At 44.0% G+C, this 25,167-nt stretch overlaps 1 protein-coding gene across 4 annotated transcripts in view; it reads left to right on the forward strand.

Annotated features, from left to right (window-relative positions):
* Positions 1 to 21,261, forward strand: part of LOC146492572 (protein MTSS 1-like) — a 75,678-nt gene extending 54,417 nt beyond the window's left edge. The window contains exons 4-16 of one of the 4 annotated variants that reach the window (XM_085149202.1): positions 2,457 to 2,541; positions 4,685 to 4,776; positions 4,866 to 4,940; positions 5,142 to 5,153; positions 13,439 to 13,596; positions 13,903 to 14,010; positions 14,248 to 14,345; positions 14,687 to 14,912; positions 16,349 to 16,426; positions 17,659 to 17,895; positions 19,693 to 19,860; positions 19,987 to 20,143; positions 20,417 to 21,261. In XM_085149202.1, coding sequence (XP_085005328.1) covers positions 2,457 to 2,541; positions 4,685 to 4,776; positions 4,866 to 4,940; positions 5,142 to 5,153; positions 13,439 to 13,596; positions 13,903 to 14,010; positions 14,248 to 14,345; positions 14,687 to 14,912; positions 16,349 to 16,426; positions 17,659 to 17,895; positions 19,693 to 19,860; positions 19,987 to 20,143; positions 20,417 to 21,069 — 2,147 coding nt within the window. In that variant the 3' untranslated portion in view covers positions 21,070 to 21,261. Of the gene's footprint in view, positions 1 to 2,456; positions 2,542 to 3,773; positions 4,777 to 4,865; positions 4,941 to 5,141; positions 5,154 to 13,438; positions 13,597 to 13,902; positions 14,011 to 14,247; positions 14,346 to 14,686; positions 14,913 to 16,348; positions 16,427 to 17,658; positions 17,896 to 19,692; positions 19,861 to 19,986; positions 20,144 to 20,416 lie in introns of those variants that run through there. The other 3 variants (XM_085149200.1, XM_085149199.1, XM_085149201.1) reach the window with 3 other exon arrangements.
* The last annotated feature ends 3,906 nt before the right edge of the window (positions 21,262 to 25,167 follow it).

The following is a 25,167-nucleotide window of genomic DNA, read 5'->3' on the forward strand; positions in this document are numbered from 1 at the left end:
TTGCAGTGTTCACCCACCCCAGCCAACTCGTGTGTTTGCTCAGTGGGGCTCTTCCTGATGATATTCCTTCCAGAAGTTAAAGAGTAAGCAAGTCCACAATACACGATATTAAAAGACAAGAATTTGCTAGTCAGGAGATTAAGAGGAGAGGTTGATTAAAGTTGGAGAGGAATGTGCATGTTGTCTTCACATGTACAGGAAGGCGAGCGCTGGCGTGTGTTGGAGGAGCTGCTGGATCTCCAGGCTGCCAGGCTGAGTTGTGCTGAACTTTTCCCCAGGAGGGAGTGTTCTGTCTGGGGGAAAGAGAAGATGACCATCTGGCCTATTTGGGCGCCTGTGGAGCTTCTGCTGCACTGACAGTCAGCTCCACAACACCCTGCCAGAGTGTCCCTGAGCAAGACACTGGAGGTTGAATGGCGTCCATTTCTGGAGTTGCTGAAATTGCTTTATTAACTTGGTTAAGTTATCAAATGTGTTTGCCTTGTTTTCAGTCTTAAATACAGAAGGATATTTATTTAGCTCGTGTTTTCAGGGGTTTGTTTATCGAGTGGCTGTGTGGGAGAAGGTGCAGCTACCTTCTTTGTCCTTTAATAACGTCTCAGATTACACAAAGTAACAGCAAACTCTGCTTAAGTTCACAGAAGAATGTCAGCCAGTCCAAGATACTTGGAACAAGCTTTCTACCAAGTAAGCTGATGAAGAAATCCGGTGTTGTTGTGCGCTCACGCTAAATATTATCCAAGTCATCATTTGTAGAGATGCAAAGAGTCAAATCCAGGAGTTTCCCTTAGCTTGTAGCAGCTAATGCAGCGTGGTTGTGATGATGGTGGTGATTGCAGCTCGGCATGTTTCTAGACTCTCATGAATGTTCACCTGTGCTGAGATCTGGGTGACTTTGAGGACGTTAGCTTTTCTGTGGATTTGCACTGATCAGAGGATGAACTGCAACAAGGTCCAGTGTGAGATTAAAAGAGGATTATTCTGAATTCTGGATCATGCAAAGCTACTCTAGCAGACTCCAGTGATAAGAAAATCACAGCTGTACATGAGTTTTTGATGCTGTGCAGATCTAATGTCAGACCCACACAGAAGTACGAGTGCTCTGCAGTTTATTTCGACAGGATCTGTGTGTGTGTGTGTTTACATTCTCCTAGAGATTTGCTCCATATAACACAAGCTGATGACATGCAAGTGTTTTTGCTATCTTAGGTAAGGGGAATAATTCAGTTTTGTACACATTTAGCATCCCTGCTGATTATAAACAGGATAAGTTATAGCTTGTCAAAGCTTGTGGTTTGTGTTTACCTGTTACGTTGAGGATGGTAGTCGCATGTTTTTACTATAATCTATTAAGAGTTTATTACTTGCTTCACTCACTGGGCGCTTCCTCAGGGTCTGGTGCTGGATTGGACCTGTGTTTGCCATCAGAAGGACCTGAAATCTTCATGGCGTAGATTCAACAAGGTGCTGGAAACATGTGAGATATTCTGGTCTAAAACCACGTGACAGAATCACACAGCTGCTGCAGATTTGTCAGTTGCATCCATCATGTGAATCTCTTGTTCCTGCCTCAAAAGTGCTCGATTGGATTGAGATCTGGTGACTGTGAAGGTCATGTTCAAGAAACTATTATGAGATGAACTTTGTGACACAGCGCGTTATCCTGCTGGAAGCAGACACTGAGTACACCGAGTACTCAGACAGCCTGGGGCATTGATACTGTGTTGGTACTGAAGGGCAGAAAAAAGCCAAAAGAAGTGTTCCCATTACACCACCAGCAGGAGCCGGAACCACCAATAAAAGGCAGGATGGATCTACCATCAAAATGTTGCAGCAGGATCAAGACTCATGAGACCAGGCGGTGATTCTTCAGTCGTCTGAGTCTGTGAGAATTGTATCCTCAGTTTCCTGTTGTTAGCTGAGAGCAGCGGCGCTCGGTGTGTCTCTGTGCTGTAGCCAATCTGCTCTAAGGTGTGACGTGTTTTCAGACGCTCTTCTGCATACCTCAGTTTTCACTGGTCAGTATTTGACTCGCTGTTGCGTCTTATCAACTCAGAGCAGCCTGACCTTTCACTTTTGTCTTCTGGCATCAACAAGGCATTTGCTCCCAAGGGAACAGCAGCTCACAGGATATTTCCTGTTTTTTAAACCTTAGAGATGGTTATGAGGGGAAAGTCATCAGTTTCTGAAATACTCAGACCAACCTGTCCGACACCAACAACAATGTTCAGTCCTTTAACTCACCTTACTTTAACATTCTGATGCTCAGTCTGAACTTTAGCCGGTTATTTAGAGGTTAAATAAATAGATGATAGGCAGAAACACAGGATTTACAAATGCGGGAGCTGCAAGGGAGATTTTAGTTGTGAGTTTGCGTCATGTTGAAAGTCTTCATAGATCTGCAGCTCCCGGTCTGACTGACAGATTGTCCTCTGTGTTTGTGTGTTTGCTTTCAGGGGGGACCCGGGACATCGGCTCAGCCCTCACCAGGATGTGCATGAGGCATCGCAGCATCGAGGCCAAACTACGCCAGTTCTCCATGTGGGTAGATCTGTGTGTGTGTGTGTGTGTCAGATGAACAGGAGTGGCCTGTCCTCCCAGTTCTCCATGGCAACCTGCTCCTCTGCCTGCCTCAGCTTTTAGATCCTCCATCTTGGTCCATCAGTCTCTGACTCAATCTAACGACATCATTGTGGCTGAAAATAATTATCCAGTTTTTATAAATACACCCTCGTCCATCTTTGTGCCGCCTTCTTTCTGCTTTTACGAATCCTCCTTACACTCTTCATCCCTCACGTTTTACATCCACGTGACCGCAGTGCAGTATCAGCCCTGCTGTGACCACATCCTTTCACCAGCTTTCTTTCCAAGAGCCTGTAAACCTCACCTACCGCTCCTCCTGATCAAAATCAGCCTTCCTCTTTTTCATTTTGCCTTCGCTGCATGAGTCCATTAACTCCACCTGTGTGAAAGCAGAGTCTGAGAGATTGAAGTTGTAGGATGGGACCTCCAGCTGACTCTGTGAATAGGGATGCAGTAGCAGGAGGATGCAGGGTTCACCTCTGTTAATAAAGTATGATGTGTCACAGCAGACATCCAGTTATTTTCTATATGGCTAATCAAAGCGTCCCAGATGCCCTTCACCCAACCACCTCCCCCCTCCAGCTCCTCAGTGGGGATCCAAAGGTGTTTCCTGGCCACGTGGGGTGTAAAATCCTCTTATTGTCACATTATACAGTATCAGGCTGATAAATCTTAAATAAGAGTTTTAAAATAAACTTCTGTTTTCACACCAAAATAACCAAGTAGGTAAGTTTTAAGAAAAAACTGAGGGTAAACGTCCTTTGAAGGTGACCGAGCCGTTTCCCTTTGACTTCTTTTTCCCTTCTGGGGCAACATGTTTGAGGTCACAGTGTCAGAAAGCAGGGTAAACAATATAACGACACATAGAAGTAGCAACAATTTCACTGCTTTCTTCTTCGGTTGCACCAAACTCGAGTCCAGTTAAATGATGACTGAGTGGAATTTCTGCACTGACTCACATCATCGATGGAAAAGGGTGAAAATGATCGAGTCTGCCCAGTTTGACTCTCTGCTAACTGGCACTGGAGCTTTTCTATTCTTTTTCTCTCAACAGGTGATCCCGGAGATATTTTTTCTTCCCCCCTTTCTCACTGTCCCTCTCCCCTTCTGTTTTTCTTCCTCTTTCTTTCTCCCTTTCCTATCCCTCACTCATGTCTGTCCCGTCTGTAACAACTGAAAATAAAATAAATAATAAAAACAAAGGTTGATCAAATGGACAAATACGGCAATGCCATGATGATCCATTTGGCAAAATAAATCCATTGGGTATCCTTGTTGGTCTTCAGACAACAATTCTGACGACTAAAGAACCAAATGGGACAGGCGGAAAAAAAAAAAAAAAAAAAAAAAAAAAAACTGGCACTGGAGCTGCTAAAAGGCCGTGACCTCAGCAGTCATTTAACCTGGGAATGAAAGCTAATTGGTTTTTATTCTTGTAATCACAGTATTTATTCTAGACCAACGTTTCTGAGAGGCTGCTGGTGGTGTGCAGATGACCAGGGGCAAACACAGGAGTGAAACTAGTGTTTGACTTTCTTTTAATGCCGGACATATGCACAGCAGCTCATGTAAATCCCAGTAAATATGACCTCATAATATCTAATATCTCCTGATCTCTGTCAGCCTTTAATTACTAAATGGAAAAATGACCTCAGAATAAATCCTCTTACAAACTGCTTTATGAATCATCTTCTTCATTCAAGAAACTAAATACATATGCTTGTGTCAAATTATTGGTAAATACAAACTTCTTAGAAGTCCTGGGAATGATCTCCATGCACCGGTTTACTGGTGATCGAGCCCCAACGAGGCAGAGAGGCTCATGCATGCTCCGGATGCTGTATGCACACTTAAATCTGATCTGCATGCTTAAAAATATCAAGTCCTTTGATTTCTGCACGTGCATCGGTTCTGTTAGGAAGAAACCGCTGCAGCTAATCACTCTGCTAATGATGCCCACACACACATCTGCATTCATTCCCCACAGATTTAATCCGGCCTTCATCTTTAATTCGATTTGTGTTGTGTGGTCTTTGTTTTTGTCCGCAAAAGGAACAGCTTTAACCGTGTGTGGTGTGTGTGTGTGTGTGTGTGCTTTCAGGGTGTTTCTGGACTGTCTGATCAACCCTCTACAGGAGCAGATGGAGGAGTGGAAAAGAGTCGCCAACACTCTGGATAAAGACCATGCCAAAGGTTTCATACACACACACTCAAAACCTCTACATGCATGTCAAACTTCACACGCTGTTTGCATTCACGCCGTGTTTGTGTGCGTCTTCCAGAGTACAAGAAAGCCCGTCAGGAGATCAAGAAGAGATCATCAGACACTCTAAAGCTGCAGAAGAAAGCTAAGAAAGGTGCATGAAAAACTGCAGGGGCTGCGATATTTTGCTGCAACTTTAAACTGTTTAAATTAAACACTTTGTGGTATTTGTGGGAAAATTCAATCAGTAGTTGTTTTATAGGGTGTAACTGCATGGAGCAATGTGCAGATGTAAAAGCTAATATCGTGTTTTTATGTGTTTCCTTTGGCGTCCCATCATGCTTTGCTCGTCCAGCTGATGTTTTCGGTAAGTACACATCCATCCACCTTTCTTGCTTTTCTGAATAATGCAAAAGGCTCAGGCGACTGGTGTTTTCCATTTTTACTTCTCCAATGTTTAGTCTGCGTGGTTTTAATATTTCAATAATAAAAAAAAGTGTCTTAAAGTTTAAACAATAATCCAGAGGGCGAGCTTAGAGGGTTGTGAATATGAGACGGTCGCACTCTGACATCCAGCCCACTTCGGTCGGCTGAAACATGTTCCCACGCTGTTTAGATGTTTGTGTGACTCACACAACAAAGACTAGAGGCACACTGGACGACAGTCTTCAAAGGAAATATTCAGTAAAACCGGGTTAACCAGTGTGACTCAGCCCCGAACGCAGCACACGACAGGGTCAGCACCAAATGTTTGGGGTTGTGGAGAGGCTCAGTCAAGCAAGGGAGGTCAAACATCTTGGAATCTTCTTCACATGCGATGGGAAGTCGGAGAGCATTGGATTGGTGAAGCCAGGGTGAAGAGAGCGGAGCTCAAAGGTGCACCGTTCGATTTACCGGTCCATCGACTCTTCACCTCTGTTCATAAAGTCTGGGTAATGACTCCCAAGCCCATTATAATCATGGAGAAAAATACTTTGCGACTGTTTTCAGTAAGAAGATTTTATAGCGCTTTAAAGTTCAATCTCTCAGGCCTGGATTAAAGAGCTGATTTGTTAAATCAGGAACTCAGAAAATACCAAAATATCACCACCGGTGGATCACACCTCTCAGATGTTCTTATTTCAGTGCACTGTAACAAAAGCAAAAACAAATGTAACCAATAAGATACTAATAAAGTAACAAATACTGGGGCCCGTTGCAAACATGTCCAAGCATAAAACCATCTTTCTCTCTCTTAGAGAAAGAAAACAATCCAAACCTCACTGATAAAATCAACCTAGCGTTAAGCAAAACCCAAAATCAACCAAAACTTCACCAGAAAGTTTTTCTCCCTCCCGGGACAATATTGTGTAGGCATACAGGTACCGTAACTTCTTTTTGCACTGACAAAAAAACATGTTGGACTTACCTGATTCAATAGTGGACACTGAAAGAGTCCACTCAAGAAAGAGTCATGTTGTGAATATAATGTTTGTTTTCACACCTGCAGTGTGTTTAAATCAAACGTTAAAAACATGGTCAATGCTACAAATTTACAAACGCCTCAGCTGATTCGGATTCAGAGTAAACAGACTACAGGTGTGAAAACGTCCTTAGTTTCATCTGGAGGGGGGGTGGGCTCGGGCTTAGCGATGGGGCGACGAGCTCGGACATCTGGAGGAATCCGGAGGAGTAGCGCTGTCGCTCCTGCAGCGTCAAAATGAGCCAGTTAAGGTGGTACGGGCTGAATCGATTACTTGTCTCATCTGGAATAGGAATGCTTTGGGAACCCCCAGAGGGAGGGTGCTGCCACCATGACCTGACTTCGGTTAGTAGAAGAGGGCGGGCGGATGAACGGACGCCGACAGAGCTGCATAGGTTATCCAGCATGTTTGAGGTGTGATGAAAAAGTTTGGAAAACAGCTCCATAAAGACCAAAATTATTAATGTAAAATGAACTGAGCTCCTGTTCAGCATCGTCTTCTCGGGCGTGTCCAGATAGCTTCCACGCTGATGCTATTTTCAGATAACAACCTGGAGGTCCATGTTAGCGCCGCCCCCTTCAGCTCCATCTAACAGCAGTGAACACAGTACATGCTGAATCCTGTGTAAAGCACCATGACCTGTGCAGACTGCGATTTCAACCGAGGACCTCAAACTTGAGAGAGCAGAGATCGATGAGGATCATTGTAGATGATGAGAGCTATAACAGAGTCAGTGGTCTGTCTGAATGCATCAGGATATTTTTGATCATTCACAGTTGTAGATGATGCTCCTCCAGGGTCAGGCTGTTAATGCAGAGTAAACCTCTTATTTGCAGGCTCTTAGAGCTGATAGCATGACCGCTGACTCTTAGTTTTCTGTTTACTAAAGGACTTGACTAAATTGTTCTAAAATAACTTTTAGGATAGCATGAAATCCAGTGGAATTACAGGAATGTGATGTGGCAATATTACTTCTTCACTCTGCCCGCTGAACTCCAAAGGACTACGAGTAAACACCAAAACAGGCTCTGCTTTTAGAACAAGCAGTCCCAGCCTGAGCAATCGCACTGAAACGAGCCTTATTATGACTGGAAACAAAAGCTCGTTGTTGCTGCCAACAAAGGACTCGATGGTTTCCAGCTTTGAATTGAGCTTCTAAGACAAAACAAACAGGACCCAGGGTTGACCCCAGAGGAACCTCAGATGTGGCCAGACTGCTTCAGTCCTCAGGTCCTCCCAGCCTGTTATTACTGCACGAGAGGAAACTCCCTCTGCACTGGAGTGGATGTCACGAGGGAAGAGGACATGGAGAAGTTTCAAGGGAGGAAAAGAAAGAAGTGGAGGAAGTTGTGCTGGAATCAAATGAATGTAATGACAGAGGATTGAAGACTGGAAACTGAAGGGAAAGCTCTGAGTAAGAGTTAATGTTATGAGAAACAGATTGAGGGAAACCACCTTAAGAAAGGTTTTTATTTATAGCGCTGGCTTTGAGCACGGGAACTCGAAATGGATCGAGTTTAAACAGGAAAGGGTGAAAGAAACTGTTGATACGAAGCTGGAAACAGCACAGCTGGTCTAAAGCGTTGGGTCATGTGTGAGGTGAGCTCCAGTGCCCCATCATAGACACCGCCATGTAGTGCTGAATTTAATTGGGTGTTATGGTCCTCTATAGATTTTATTACAGTATCACATGGGATCCTGGAGTTGCCGGAGTTTGAAAATAAAGTTTTGTAGCTGACAGTTTGCACCAGTTTGTCTTCATGTCTCTTTTAAATTCAAATATGTGGATGTGTTTTATATCCATATATGTGTGTGTGTGTGTGTGTGTGTGTGTGTAGCTAAAAAAAATTAAAAACCTAGCAACTGCAGGTATCCAGGGTACAACAGGCTGCTTCCTTGAAGGGTCACCCCCGCACTAACCCTCTGCATGGCCCCCTTCACTACATCCATGAACCTCCTCTGAGGTTTTCCTACTTTCTTGCTTCCATCTTCAACATCCTTTGCCCAGTATGTCCACTATCTCTTCTCTGCACATGTCCAAACCATCTCAGCCTTTCCTCTCCAAACTGCTCAACCCAAGCTGCTCAACCCGAGCTGCTCAACCCGAGCTGCTCAACCCGAGCTGCTCAACCCGAGCTGCTCAACCCGAGCTGCTCAACCCGAGCTGCTCAACCCGAGCTGCTCAACCCGAGCTGCTCAACCCGAGCTGCTCAACCTTGGTCACTGCCAATGAAAGTCTTGACATCTTCAGCTCTCTCCTGTCATTTTTTTAATGTCACTAGCATCTTGTAAATCTTCCCTTTTACTCTCATCCTTTATTTATCCAGGTGAAAAGTGATTTGTGATGAGATTTAAATCTAATTTCCAAGAGACATCTAAGCAATTGTCTCCACCCACTCCACCTTGCCTGCACTCTCTTGTGCAGTGACCTTTTGCTTTGGGTGTTTGACTCCAGGTATTTAAACTCATCCCACTAAGATTTGAATTATTATTGCATCAGTTCCCAATAACAATTATCCAAAGGAATCTTAAAAATCAGAGAAAGTAAGATCCTACAATGAGAGAGCGAGAGAGAGAACCCCAATGACCAGGTGATGTCTTGGCGACAGCAAAAACTCCCTTTTAACAGGAAGAGACCTCAGATCCAGGTTCAGGAGGGACAGCCATCTGCTCGACCGACTAGGTGAGGGGAGAGAGGACAGAGAGACCATGAACCGGTTAGGTTATCTGGTCGTTAAGTCTGACGTCACTAGCCGTGTCTGGGCCTAAACTCCACTGCAGGTCCATATATCAAACGATCACTATGGCATTACTGATAGTTGAAAAACTGTCTTTCATCTTTAATAAAATGATCAGCGTTCTGCTCTACCAGGCGTAACAATTGAGTTTAACATCCAGGCATCCATGAAAACGGAATTTATGACAGTTAGAAGTTAGCAGGAAGTTAGCTCGCTAGCTTCTATCTAAATACAATATAGCATGTCCTGACTGCGGGGTTTTGGAAACAAATTAAAACGTACAGCTCTGTTATCACTTCCGACATAAATGAAGACAGAAAACTAAACAGCAGTGACGTTTGTAGGGTTACTGAAGTTTGGCTAGCTGTAGCTAATGATGTGCCACGTAACCGCTAGCGACACAGCTATGTTAGCATAACATAAACAAGCTAACTTTCTTCCTCTCGATAAAAGTTAACGTGAGTGTTCTCGGTGGTCAGGAACAAATGTAATCGCATGGCAGGATGCTGTAAAAGGACCAAACTTCAGCAGGAGAACAACTGAGATAATCCATCCACAATACGAGGTTAGTCATTCATATACTGCTGCATGGGCTGGGCTGTAGTTACATCCTAAGGTTTTAAAAACTGAGCTTAAATAAATGATTAGCGGTAATAAAAGCTGAGGGAGGTCAACAGTGATCACTGACTGTTTTAGGAGCTTTTTGAGATTAAATAGAAGAAAATACAAAACATTAAACATGTTAACAACATAAAAGCCATATTAAACGCAGACTACTTTAGGCCCGGAAGTAGGATTCATCACGTCATCACTTAACGACCGGATTGGGTTTGGTAAATGCAACGTTCTCACGCAGACCCCTGATTGCATTACAGTGGAACTCCATGTTGATTGTCCAATCCTTTGGAGTGCACAAGCTTGCAAAACAATCTGTTGTTTTGGGATTGTGGGTCTTCTCAGTTTGACCTCATGCTGTATCGAAAAGGCTACGCAAAGGTCAACAGAGGACACGAGGATGAGGAGAAAAGAAAGCATTCAGAAATGTCTCGATTTAGACAAAAAAGGAGGCGATCGTGAGATAAACAAGAACATAAGAGCGATGCTCTGCCTGAGACATCCTGTTTGTTTGAATTCTGTGGGAAACCTGGAATTACGTTCACATTTCTGGAAGCAAGTCTTCACCATTTCTTTCCTCTTTATCACTGAAGCCTGTGCTTGGAAAATTCTTACAGAGAGACGGCGAGCGTTCTCCCGTCTATCAGCCCGACCACAGAAGCCGGCCTCGGATCTCGCTGGAGGAATGAGGAACTTTAATTGCATGTTTATGTCTGTCCTCAAATCCAGAAGATGAGATTACCAAACGATCGCTTTAAAGAGGAGAAACCTGAAGCACCATGTGAAGGGGGAAAGACAGCAGTTGTTAGGAGTGAAATTAGCTGATTAAATGTGATCTCGTCACACGAAAGTGAATGTCGCTTTGAGGTTTAGAAAATTGCTGCAGGCATTTTTCAGTCTGCTCTGTCATGTCGTATTTTCATGACAGCAAAGTCAAGAAAAGACTGAGTAATCACATGTTGGTCTGCCTGCTCTCTGCTGCTGTGAGCCTCGGCTGCAAGCGGTTCATGGCACTGTCCGTGGTTTTAACAAATTGGGGGTGCAGGGTGCATTTTGGAGGGGGGCTCGTTGTTGATGGATTAACTCAGATTTTGTTCTCCAGTGAGTGCTTAAGGAAGCAGGACAGTCTGAGGAATCAAAATAAACTTGCATCCATGGTAATGATTCATGTCATGCAACATAACGGTTTAAAAGCTGTTCTCCGGACATGACAGGAAGTTGTCTTAAAGCGGTGTGCTTGGGTAACTTCTTGCATATTTCAGCAAGAAGCTATGATGGTTAATTTGTCAGCGTACATTTCAGATCCATCACTAACAGAAGCTGTTGACAAGCTAACATCCTCTAAAGTGTAGCTGTGGGCTGATGAAACCAGCAGGGAACGAATTCAGTATTGCATAATGCAGTCATTACATGTTTATAATACAGCAGTGCAGAAATATTAACTTAACAGCCTTGAGAGACCCAGGTGGCCTGTTTCAGATCTGTGCCGCTACACTCATTGTCAGAGGCTACGTTCACACTGCAGCGAAAGCGCATCAAATCCGACTTCTTTGACCCTATGCGACCCATATCCGATCATGGTGTGACAGTGTGAACGGCACAAATCCGATATTTTCAAATCCGATCTGGGTCACTTTCGTATGTGGTACTGAATCCGATACATATCTGATGTTTTAGAAAGCTGCTGTTTGAACGGTCATGTCGCATTAAATCCGTCTTTTACGTCACTGACACAAGACAGACGCCGATTATCAGCGCCGGAGAAGACATCGCGAACGCTTCCTGGCCATCCGGTGAAACTGTTGGGAAGACAACGTTGGAGAAACGTGAACATTTTATTTGTATAATCTGCAGATTCTGACAGAAATCTGCAACTATCCTCTGAAGCAGCGCTCCTCTAAAACAGCAATAAGGATCATTATTAGGTTATTTATATTATTATGTAAATAACAAAATAACTTAAAGCAAAAATTGGGAAACGTGAAGTCTGAAGTCTTTATATTAAGGCCATCAGTCAAACAATACTGTTGCTCTGGGTCTAAACAGAGCGCGTTGTGTGTGACGTCTTCTTTTGCGCATGCGGCCGCTTTGAGCGTTCACACTAGAGCGTGTTTGTTGTCGCATTTTATTTGTAGTGTGAACGAACAGACAAAATAAATCGGATTTGACCAAAAAATCAGAATTGAGCATCAAGACCTGCAGAGTGAACGCAGCCAAAAATGGTTCTAAACTTGCTTTCAGCCAACAGCCAAATAAAGAAGGAATAAAGCTGCATTTAAGACTCTTTTTATATTTTTCCCATCAGTGAAAGTAAAGACCTGATGCTGTTTTTCAGAGAATCGTTTGGTCAGTAGATCTGGAGATGTCAGGTCTGCAGCATAAGTTGTGAACTTTCTTCATGAGATGGAAATCACAGGGTGAAACCTGAAGTTCCTTCGCTAAGCCCTAAATCCTGTTTCGTAGTACGCGGGCAAATGGAAGAAAAGAGTAAAATACGCCTGGATGTAGTAATGACTCACCAGGGATGATCTAAGTCGCCTTATACTCATGTTCAACATTTCCACATTTCCAATTGGAACATATGAATTTACCAGAATTAACGTGTAGCGTGCTAAGATCCCCAAACACTCGACATATTCAGCGCTCCGGCAAACCCACACCCACAATAGCTGCTCTCGATCAGTCAATGAAACAATGTAAAAATAGTTCAGCGTTGCTCTGTGTCATAAAGTAAATTAACTAATCCAATTACAGTCGCTGTGGGAGATGATATTAAAGCATGATACAGACTCCAGCTCATCTGTCGCAACGGCCGCGTCGACACGTGAAGTCAGATTAATCTTTAATCTAATGAAACCGCTTTAGTAAAGACTTGGAGTAAGGGAGAGTTGAGACATTTGGACAGAGTTAAAAATAAACCAGAAGCCTGTTACAAAACATTTCATAAACGGCAAACATTATTAATGTGTGGTGTGTTTTCAGTGGGATTCCAGCGGTTGTTTGTTTCCAGGCGGGATGAGCTGACTGATCGGCAGAGAGAAAAGACTTGTTTAAAACTTTAATGTGGTTAATGGTTTGTGGGAGGCTCTGACTGTTGTTTTTGAAGCCACTGAGTGATTGTAGTTTCAGAGCAGGCTCTGCTCTTTGTAGCTAAAGTTCTGTTCAGTGAGGATTTCACAGATGGCTGATAATCTGGCTGCAGCTGTGAGGCTGCCTCCTCTTTAGTTCTGTGTGGAGTTTGTTGATCTGAGCCAAGATGGACTGAAGTGATTGCATTTTGTTAACGCCGCAGAAACGGTTCCTCTGCTCATGTGTAGAGATTTAGAAAACTCTGGTGTTACCTTTGGGTGGTTGCTTAAGTTTAAACGTTTAAATCAGCATTTTGAAAGACAACTTTGTCTTTTTTTGTGTAGCGTTTTGATTTTTAGTTACTTTTTATTGCAATTAGTCCCCATTTTCTTTCTTTTTATGCTATTTTATGCCTTAAAGATACTTTGTGACTAAAACTTTCACCAGCAGAGGGCAGCATTTTTCCAGAATGTTTGCTATTTCTTCTTTTCTTCATTGCTTGAGGTTTTACCTTGTGCCCATCCCCCACTGTAAACGAGGATGTGTTTTAGTGACGGGCACAAACTTTGGAACAAAGCAGGCCCAATTCAAACTAAACAAAGACTTTTTGTTCTGTAGCTTTTGCACCCATTCACAGACCAGTTGGCAACTGGTCTCTAGGGAAAAATGACTATTCTCCAACTGGTTGGCAAGTGGCTGTGAGGGTCTGCTTGCTGTTTCCAGTTGAAATTGGATGCAACGAGGTATGTGCACGTGTTTGTGTTCAGGCCGTGGAGACCTGCAGCCCCAGCTGGACAGCGCCATGCAGGACGTCAGCGATAAGTACCTGCTGCTGGAGGAGACGGAGAAGCAGGCGGTGAGGAGGGCGCTGGTGGAGGAGAGGAGTCGCTTTTGCTGCTTCGTGTCCATGCTGCGGCCTGTCGTGGTCAGTGATGCATTCAAACTGTTTATGCACAACACAGAAAGATATTTGGAGCTCTAACCAGAGTTACGCAGAAACTCTGCAAGCCTTTGAAGAAACACCTGGCCCCCTTTAGATTTGTATGTTTATGCTTTGCTGGACGTCAGCAGCTGCGATCCAAATGTAAATCTCTGACGAACATCAACTCCTACACCTTCTGTGCTGCAGCTCTCTCTTCAAACCTCTTGTGGAGCAGCTGCTGTGGTGACGTCAGTCTCAAAGCTGTTTTTTGTGTAGAATTTGCAGCTGATGAATGTTTGTGTGTCTCAGGAGGAGGAGATGTCCATGCTGGGGGAGATTACACACCTCCAGACGCTGACAGACGACCTGAAGATGCTAACCATGGACCCACACAAGCTGCCCGCTTCCAGTGAGCAGGTACTCGTGGTGCTGTGAGGGGTCGTGTGACCACACAATCAAACAAATTGTCTTGTTATAAATGTCTCAGTTTCAGTCCTGTTTAAAATATTTCAGAAGGGTTTTTGATTTAAGCACGTTCAGCACACCTCCACTCACTCTACCTGCTGATCAGCGGTAACCTTCCTTTGACCTGACTGCACACAGACACCTTCACAGACACATTATAGACGATTCACAGCATCTTTGTCTCTCCAGGTAATCGTAGACCTGAAGGGCTCTGAGTGCACCTGGTCCTACCAGACTCCTCCCTCATCACCAAGCACCACCGTATCCAGGAAGTCCAGCATGTGCAGGTTAGTTATGTGGCATGTCAGCTGCTTATTATCTGAACAATAGAGGGAGATAAGGTGGTCTGCTGAGAGCCTGTCCTCTGCTGCCCCTCTGTGGTGAACAAGTGGAACTACAGCTTTTTTAAAAATCATCGATTATTTTGAAAGTTTTGATTTATCAAAGAGAAATAACTCCAGTAAATGTTATTTAGCGAATATTTCATCTGTCTGGCTCATTTTTAGGGTTGATTGTTTATTCTTTCGTGTGATGAGCTGAGATTTTAAAACAGAAAATCAGTGAATGACTTCAGAGCTTCTCATGTTTCCTTCTTTCTGACATTTGTCTCCTCCCGTCCGGCCCACAGCAGCCTGAACAGCGTGAACAGCAGCGACTCTCGCTCCAGCGGCTCACACTGTCACTCCCCGACCTCCCACTTCCGTTATCGCGCCTCCTCCTCCTCTTCCTCCTCAGTGCTGCCCCAGCAGACACCCGCCCGCCTCTCTTCAATCTCCTCACACGACTCTGGCTTCATCTCTCAGGATGCCTACCAGTCCAAATCCCCTTCGCCGATGCCCCCAGAGACCCTGCAGGTAACAAAAGTCGCGGCTCGGTGCTTTTAGTCATCGACTCGCTGAGAACTGACGCCAAAAATAAACCAGTGAGTCTGTTTATGATGTCTGCGGATGTTCCCCAGTTCCTACGATGCTGTGTTTGTTAGCTGGAAGCCACATGTGTGCGTGCCTCAGTAACCTCAGAGAGAGATGGGTTCCTTTGCAGAAACAATAAAATAAACTCGAGGTATCGTCAGATTTAGAGGCATGTCTAACACTCATAACAACAACATCATCTTTTGCTGTTACTCATTTAAAAACAAAAAGTCAATCTCGACGTCATGTTGGAGAAATTACAAAATCCTGAATGAGACCAGGATTCATTCAGACGTCGTCTGCATCTGGTCTTGTTAAGCACCTTCAGGGTACAGACACCTGTCAGTATGTATTGATCAGTCTTTACCTATTTTAAATAAAGATCAGTTCCTCTCGCACTCAACGATCCTGGTGCCCAATCAGGTGGAGGTGATGATGTCACCCCTGGCTCTAGCTGTGAGACGCCTCAGGCGGGATTTGAAACTGCAGCACCTGCTCACCACTACGCTACCCAGCTGCATATACATTTATATATAAAAGACATCATAGGCACTACTAGAGTTAAGCTATTTTAAACAAGATCATTTTAGTTTTAGTGCTGTGCCAAAATAATTTACATTAATTAAATATCCAAGGATGGAGCGTGAAGGTGTCCACTGTCTGCTGGTGCTGATGTTTTTTCAGCAAAGATAATTAGGACGTAAAGATTATATGTAGTCAGTTTGTTTGTGCTGATAATTTAGCACATGAACAAAATGACAGGATGTTTGTGATGTGAGAGGAAGGAGACGCTCAGAGTGCTTTCATCTTCACCTCAGTCCAAAAAACTGTGCTTCACTTTCAGGGTTGTAACCCAGCGCGCTGACACTGTGATATCAGACATGCTGCTATTAAACCAGTCATGAATCACATAATAGAAGAAGACACAGACCTGAAGCTTCAGCCTGCGTTAGCTCTAACCGACTCACTGTTAAATATAATGAGAAAAATACTAGCAGTAGTGCTTTTTAAAAAAAAAAAGTTTCATAAAGATGATAGTTTCTCTTTAAACCTGCTGAACCGGCTTCTGCTTTGTTCTGTTTGACCTCTGACCTGGGATCAGTGTTTGGGAGATTACAGCTTGTTTCATAGATTCACTCTTTCTAACCCAATTTCACTGCACTTAAACGCGTCGTAATAATTTTAGACCTCTGCATGTGCACTCATGCTCCCAGCACTGCTTGTCCTGCTGTTCTAACATGTTTGTTGCTGCTTCCTCTGCTTCTCTGTCGTCTGTGTTTTGATCTGTTTTCTCGGCTTCCCTCTGTGCTTCCTGCAAACTGCTGTCTCTGTGTGCGCTCTGCATGGCGCTGCTGCAGTCGTGTGTCTCTGCTTCTCAGTCTGTCACTGTGGGGCCTTCCTCTTACTCCTCTTCTTCCTCACCCTCACCCCCCGAGCCTCGCTCCGGGCAGCAGCAGGTGAACACGTAGACACACAATTGTGTTAGTGTTTAGTTGTTCTTGTTTGTGTGTCACACTCTGCAGCGTGAAGCTTTTATTTTTGAGTGATATGAATCGGAGCCTTCGTGAAGCACAAAAAGCAGAAACGTTTCCAGCTGCTTAACAAATCCGATTACATTCAGTGAATACATGAACAATTAAAATATAATCTAGTGTTGGCTGAGGAGGAAGAAATCTTCCAGGTTTGATTGGCAGCCTGATAATCATCAACATCCTGAAAACTACGAACAGCACACGATGTTCACTCGACCATGAAATGGATTAAAATATTACTCACTCAGTCTAATTAACCCATGTGAAGGGAACCGAGCTCTGTGAGCAATAAAGGGACCAAAAACAAACAGATTTGCCCTCATGTTTGTCAAACAGACACATTTACAAAAGCCAGTCTGGTCTGGTAATGGTCAGAGTGAAGAGGTCAGGTTACCTGGTCATTTTACCAGGTAACTGTTCAGAATATGAGATATTTATATGATGAGGCTCTCAGGCAAACAGTTACTCTGAACTTTTTAAAATGAATATTGAGTCAACATGTTTGATTTACTCGTGAATGCACAGTTGGGACTTTGATGCACATCTCAGCTTCGTTACTAAAACAGGAAACATGCAGTGAAACCTGATGAGCATCACCATCTGGTCCACAGTTATGCTTCGTAATTTAGTTGGTTATCAGAACTTATGCGGAGCTCTCGTCCTCCTCCAGCGGGGCTTCGTTTCACACGGATAAATTGCCAAATCGATCGACTTTCAATATATTTGCTGAGATGTTATTGGCTTAAGTAAAGTAAATCTTTAGCGTAGAATAAAATCACTCTGTTGCAATGAAATAAAGATGCATAAATGTGAAATACAAATGTGTAGGGAGCATTTCGGGTGGCGAATTTTTGTAAGACTGCAAATTCTTTTTATAATTGTTTTGCAAAATCTCAGAAAAAGGCCAGTGAAATAAAATACTGATTAAAAAGGGAAAAAATCATCTGCTTCAAAGAAACTCCAGATGAAATCGTCAGTGCTGTAAATCAGGATGTTTGATGTGTATGAATGCTGGGATCTCACTGCCGCCCAAACATTTGCTTTTCTGCTGCATGAATCACCGTTTTTGCGCTCATGTCTCGTGTTTTCGCTCCTCAGTCGTGAGCATCATCTTTAATTTTTGAATTGTTTCTGCTTCTTCATTCATTCACATTCAGTTGACAAATGGTTTTGACCATCACGGAGCCCAGGACCCCCACCTCCACCCTTCATACTTCTCCTACTCCTCTCCCACCACCACTACCACCACCTCTCCCATCTCCTCGCCCTCCTGTTCGTCCGTTTCACCCACGTGGCCGTGGTCTCGCTCAGGCTGCGGCCAATCGGGAGAGTTCCTGCCTCTCAGCCCCTCGGGGCTTGGAGTGATCCCATCATCCAGAGTCCCGTCCTGGAAGGTTTGCTCCTCATTCTCCCCGATGTCCTCCTCTTTTCTTTGAGTTGATCTGTGTCTTATTTTCTCCCCTTTCTTGATGTCAGTTCATTCTCTCAAAAGTTTCTCATTTTTCAGTCAATTTAGGATAAATTTCACCCGATATTTTAATTTTATTCCTACTTATCTTTAAGATTAAAAATTGAAATGTAAACTTTAAAACAACATTGATTATCACTATACAGAGAGCCTTGCTTACCTGTGCTGGTGACTCCTCTCACCACCAGGTGGCAGCATTTTACCTAAAAACTTTCAAATACATAACTTCTAATCCAGTGTTTCACAGCCTGTAGCCTTGTTGTGATAATGCAAGCTCGAATAATTCTGACATTTTTCATGTTGTATTTGGGGAAAATCGGAAAGCTGAGAATGCAGCCGGTCCTGCAACACCCACAGAGACAGAGACGCCTTTAACATGATGTCATAGCTGTTGTTTCCTCACATTCTGTCGACGGGTTTATTTAGATGTCAAATTGAATTGTTGCCCACATGCTAAATGCATTTAAAGTCTTCTGTACATATGTACGAATCAACCACAACATTAAAGCCATCTGACTAATTTTGTGTAGGTCCCTGTTACGCTGTTAAAACAACTCTGACCTATGAGGACCACAGCGGGGGTTCTGTGGGGTGACTGGCTCTGGGATGGTGACAGTCTGGTCCTTTCGGCCCTCTGGGCTGTGGGACAGGGTGTCTGCTCTGCTGTTCTGATTGGATTGGGATATAAGGACTTTTCCTCAATGACTTGTTCTTGTGGCGTATCCTCTCCTGATGGGGGAGGCAGCTGCCGTTGGGGAGTGTCATTGGAGGTTTTTGTTTAGGTGGGCGGTATGCGATAAAGTCCGATCCTTATGGACAAGTAAACGATCAGCGTTGATTCATTTCACCTGTGTGTGGTTTTAATGTTGTGGCTGAGTTGTAAACTCCAACTTCACTGGGAGGTGGAGGCATCCACCTGCAAGACTGTGGTTTACAGTTTTACAGTTTATATAATAGCTTCTGTTTTTAAAGGCGTGTTTTGAGGTGCGGTCTATAAAATGGTTTGATTTGCTTGCATAAACCTCTAGTACGGAGCCCCGCAGGGGACATGGGAGAAAAAAAATTAAGACGGACTTCTGCAAAATCTCGCAAAAGTTTTGCGAGGTCTCGCAAAAGTTGAATTCCAACAATGGCGGCAGCTACTTAGTTGTAATATTCCTCTTTCTGGGTCACAAAATACACTTTTAAGATATTTTGAGGCGTGAATGTAGTTGTGTAAACGTCAGATACCTGCTCGGTTTACAAGACATCACATACTTGCAAAAGTGCTCCGACGTTTTCGGAGATCTGACACCCACTAGCTTGAAGCTAACGGGAGGTCGAGACCTACTACAGCCGGGAGGAACAACGCTTTCCCGGCACATCGTGCCCCGACCTCCCGGTCGGCTTCGAGCTGGCGGCCTCCGAAGAATGTGGCTAAAACTTTTGCAAGATCCCGAGTTTGTTTTGCGAGATCTCGCAAAAGTTTTTGCGAGATCTCGCAAAAGTTCGTCTTAATTTTATTTTCTCCCATGTCCCCTGCGGGGCTCCGTACTCTAGTGTTCTTGCAACAGTTTCCAAATATTTGCTCACAGCAGCAAACATGTCATTTCTATAAAAGAAATATCCCTCTGTTCATGCTTCTATTTGTACTTTTGACTAATGGACAAAATTAACAACAATTATCATCAATTAAAATATTCAAAAAATATTTTACTGTTATTGACGATGTCTTGCTGTGTAGGATTGGGCCAAACCAGGCCCGTACGATCAGCCCATGGTTAATACCCTGAAGAGGAGCAAGGACAGGAGAGAGACTACAGATCCCAGCAGCCACCAGGGCGCTGATGTCACCACACCAGGAGAGGAGCCAAACAGGGGCAAAGGAAACAACACTTCAACATCCCCCAAGGTCGGACACAATGACCAGCAAAATGCCAAACAAGTCCTTGAATAGAAAGTCACATGACTAACTGAGAGCATTCTGATTGGACAGACGAATCCCAATAATCCACATATTCCCGTGTGTGTGTGACAGGTGGACAGGGAGACCCATGAGGAGCTGGCCAGAGCTCTGGCCCGCGGCCTCCAGCTGGACATCCACGGCTCCAGCAGAGATTCCCTGCAGGGCTCCAGCGGCTACAGCAGCCAGACCAACACACCCTGCTGCTCAGAGGACACCATCTCCTCACAGGGTAAACACACTTAACTTACTCCCACCAGATTAATTCAAACGTTCACTTACCTAAATATGGACCCAGAAACAAACAAACTTTTGTTGTATCTCGTCTGAACGTCTCAAATCTCGCTCTGATTTATACTCTAAACAGAAAAAATCTACTTAAAGTTAACTTGAATTAAAAAGACTTTAATTATATAATATCTGGGAAACGCTTGAGATCATCAGCAGTTACACCGACTCAAATTCAATCATCGTGCTAAATTCTCCCCCCTCCTGGTCTCTGTAGTATCGGACTGTGACTACTACTCTGTGGGAGCAGATCAGGAGGTGGAGCAGCAGTCCTCAGACTTCGATAAATCCTCCACCATCCCGAGGAACAGCGACATCACCCAGTCCTACCGCCGCATGTTTCAGTCTAAGCGTCCCGCTTCCACTGCTGGCCTGCCTTCCAACCCCTCTGCTGTAATCACCCCGGGGGTTGCTACTATCAGACGGACACCGTCCTCCAAACCCAACTTGCGACGACCATCCGGAGGCCTCAACCTGGGCCCCATCCCCATCAAGCCCCCCATGATCCCAGTTAAGACTCCCACTGTGCCTGAACACCCTGGATTCCCCAGCAAAGCGGCGTCAGAAGACGGCAACAACCCGCGGACCCCGCTAAGCCCAGCCACCACTCCTCTGTCGCCAGGCAGCAACGGGTCATCGTCACCAAAGTCCGTCCCTTGGGAGATCCAGCATATGGGCAAGGGATCGGATCCTCCAACCCCACCTCCACAGCCCAGCGGTCGGTCATCAGAGTGGGAGCGTCGACCCCTCCCAGAGCTCTTGGAGGAAACAGAATACGCTGAGGTGGAGGACTTTCTGGTGGCCATCCGACGAGGCGTCAAGCTGAAGAAGACGACAACCAACGACCGATCGGCACCGATGATTCACTGAGACTGTGAAGGTTGGTTTGACATGAGCCATTTTGTGTCCCTGGTTGAAAATACTGTTGGAGGGACACAAAATGGTTAATGCTAATAAAAGCAAATAGCTATGACATCAGATGATGCCAGTAACAGGAGGAAGTTGCCCAGAGACTCTGATTGAGGATCATTTTAGAAATCTGGTCTTTTAGCAGTGATTACAGTTTGGCCAAAGAGTAAGAATATTTGCATTTAAATCAAACAAAGATCGAGTCCATTGTCAGCTGGGATCGCCTCCAGCCTCACCTCACAGGTGCAGAAGGAGTTAAAGAAATTTTAAGTGTTGACTGGACTTGTTAAGCACATCTCCCTTTAAAAATCAGTTCTAGTTCCTGCCCGAGGCCGAGCCAGGAACTCTGATCCGAGATCGTTTCCTCAGGGCAACTTCGATAACCGAGCGAGGGAGAAGGGATCGTCCTGACGACCGAGAGACGCCTGGACAAGGTCGACCTTGTAGCAGGAAAAAAGAGGCTTAAATGAAATGAAATCTTAATGTTGGGGAGAAGTGAAGTTGAAGAGGAAGAGAACGCTTCTCAGAGAGACGCTGAGCTGGAAGGAGTGATGGAATATTTTCGAAAGATCAAATCATTATTTGTATGTACATATTTCTATTTTGATGTGTTTGTATGTTTTACACCCTCGTAGTCTCCCATTTCCACTAAAGGTGCCAAAAGCCTGCGTGCTGACTTACATATTTAATGCTGGATTTTCTTTATGTACAAACATGAATCTGGTGTTTGACAGAGAGTTGTACTTGGACACCAACTGGAAGAGGATTTGTATATGTAGGGCAGCGTATCGAAGAGTGGCGTGTAACCATTCGCAACTAAGGATTTTCTGTTGTTACAGTAGACTGACCTGCATGTATTCACAGTTTGCCTCAGTATAAATGATCATTTTGCCTCTTAAACCGAATAAGAAAACCCCGGCAGCAGCAGGAGAGGATCAGGAACGACTCGAGGTTAAGGCTGCTGTCCGAACAACGTCCCGGCTCTGAATTTATCAACTGAAAACAATACTGCAAGGCGCCGTTGGAGGTTTATTTCCTCTCTCTGCAAATCTGTTCTTGTGAAAAGCACTTTGTGAAATTTGAACAATTTAAAAATGCACAAAAATCCAGAAACACCGTTAGCAACGCAGCACGACCACAGCGAGCGTCAGCCAACCAAGTCCATAGCAGCGCAGTAACAGAGGCTACCACAGTTTCCTCCTGTGCTACTGCGTATCTGTAGTAATACAATCATGTGGATTTGTGTATTGGTCTGGTGTAATAGACGTGTGCTGATTTAGGCGGCACAGATTTAAACAGTTGTGGATGTTATTTTAGTGAAGTTACTTCTCGGTCAGTGCTTAAATTAATGGCCTGTGACCTGATGTTTAATGCTTAATATCTAAAACGCAGAAAATCTGGTCTATGTTGTGTAACTCAGTCGTAGTTAGCACTTTTTACTAAATACTGAAATGTGCAGTGTGCACATATTAAATTGTGTGTAAGCCAGAAATGTGTACAAGGATAGCCGACTTCCCAAACAGGCCAAATGACTGCCCTGAAAGAGCAGGACGGTTGAACACAGTCACGCTTTGGGAGGCTGAACGTGGTCGGTTGACCTCCCCAGTATTCAAGTATAAACGGTGTCATGTATAAAAATCTCTACAGATCTAAAGAGAGGAGATGCACAACGTGCTGGTTTGGAGTTTAGCTTGTTTTTAGTCCCAACTGTTACTTAGTAGCCTAAAAACACCAACTGTTCAGTGTGTGGAGGTGTTTCAGGTGGTGTGGGACGCGCTGTGGTAACCATGGAGGTCCAACACTTTATACAGCTGTGAAGTCGAACGCTTCACACGCTGATCCACAGAGCGCCGTTCACGTCTTATTCGTCTTTGTCCTGAACTTGTCTCCAGTTCAGAGACTGCTCGGAAAAAATGAACAAAAGTAAAGTCGAATTATTATTAACGCCCACTTCTATTTGAGCTTTGATATATTATCACTAAGGCTACGTTCACACTGCAGGCGAAAGCGCATCAAATCCGATTTTTTCTGACCCTATGTGACTCATATCCAATCATGGTGTGACGGTGTGAACGGCACAAATCCGATATTTTCAAATCCGATCTGGGTCACTTTCGTATGTGGTGCTGAATCTGATACATATCTGATGTTTTAGAAAGCTGCTGTTTGATGGTCAAGTCGCATTAAATCCGTCTTTTACGTCACTGACACGAGACAGACGCCGATTATCAGCGCCGGAGAAGACATCGCGAACGCTTCCTGTCCATCCCGTGAAACTGCTGGGAAGACAACGTTGGAGAAACGTGAACATTTTATTTGTACTGTATAATCTGCAGATTCTGACAGAAATCTGTAACTATCCTTTGAAGCAGCGCTCCTCTAAAACAGCAATAAGGATAATTATTAGGTTATTTACATTATTATGTAAATAACAAAATAACTTAAAGCAAAAATTGGGAAACGTGAAGTCTGAAGTCTTTATATTAAGGACATCAGTCAAACAATACTGTTGCTCTGGGTCTAAACAGAGCGCGTTGTGTGTGACGTCTTCTTTTGCGCATGCGGCCGCTTTGAGCGTTCACACTAGAGCGCGTTTGCTGTCGCATTTTATTTGTAGTTTGAACGAGCAGACAAAAAAAATCAGATTTGATCAAAAAATCGGAATTGAGCATCAAGACCTGCAGTGTGAACGTAGCCTAAGAAAAGTGATTCTACTTGAAGCGCCTTGAGGCGACATTTGTTGTGATTTGGCGCTATATAAATAAAATTGAATTGAATTGAAATTGAATTGAATACTTGTAGTCCTGTTGTGCCTCATCGGTATTTTACAAAAATTAAGATCTGATGCTGGTGCACGACTGCACGAGTTCATCCCATCAAATTTATGCCAGTAAAAATGATCAACAGCTGTCAATGATTGGTTAGAAAGCTCTAATTGATGTTTTTACAAACAGCTGCCTGTGGACCTCCACAGTGCTACCACATGAGGCCGACGCGACCCACCAGGAGATCCTCTTAGCTGCACACAATCAGACCCTGCTGCATACTAATATGAATATAAGTCCAGTACTTATGTGTACTTTAACTGTACTAGCTTGTTACTACATGTCAGATTTTAGCTGTCAGCAAGCTGAAATACACTAAAACTCCCATTTCTACCAAATAGCACTGCTAATATGTAGTCACCACGTAATTATTACGTGCTTTAAGTATTTATTAGTTTAAATATTCCCATCTTTTTCATTTGACCTGTTGAGCATATAAAACCTATTAACAAGACTATATTTAATATGCATGTCGTCTTTCGTTTGCTTTGTTTAGCTGAGCGTAATGATTTATTAGCCTGCTTCTCTCCTCTGTTGATCCAACTCTTCTGGACCAGGATGCAGTTTAGATTCCTGCAGGACGCAGAAACGTTTCCTGCTGTGTGTGACGGTTGTTTGACGGCCTGTACGACGACCGAAGCCGGCTTTGTTTTTTTTAATCCAGGCTCATTCTCCTGTGCAGGTTTACAAATCCAGTCGTGTGTGGCTGACGCGATAACAAGCGTATGAAGCTGAGTGTTTGAGCTGTGAAGACTCTGTAGATGTTTGTCATCGATGATCCGAGTGAGGCCGACACACACTGAGGATCAGAGGAGCGTTAGGATTCCCGTCAAAGCTGGAAAATGATTCGTTTAAATGTGTCACACATTCAGAACACACCGGGTTAGAAAAGCCGAGTTAGATGAAAAGCCAGCGATCTGGTCCTCAGTGTGTTAGACGCCACTCTTGTCCCCGAGCTGTGAACACAGCTGTCAGTGTGTCCGTTTAACCCTTTAAACTTCAGCCTTTCATTTTCAGATGAGTTGCCTAATGTCTTACCGTATACGCTTAAAGAAGCTCTGGGTTTGATTTCTTTGTATAATACTCCTACTTCAGGTGCTCTCCTATAATTGTGAGGTTTCCCTCGTGCATTTCCTCAACAGATATTGATGCAGCCACTTTATTTTATGGAAAGTATCAGAATTAGAATTTTGGCCCTTAGATTAATTATCATCAGTCTTGGGTGCACGTTTTA

The sequence above is a fragment of the Neolamprologus multifasciatus genome, chromosome 22 (genome assembly GCF_963576455.1).
Source record: "Neolamprologus multifasciatus chromosome 22, fNeoMul1.2, whole genome shotgun sequence".
Classification (NCBI taxonomy): Eukaryota; Metazoa; Chordata; class Actinopteri; order Cichliformes; family Cichlidae; genus Neolamprologus; species Neolamprologus multifasciatus.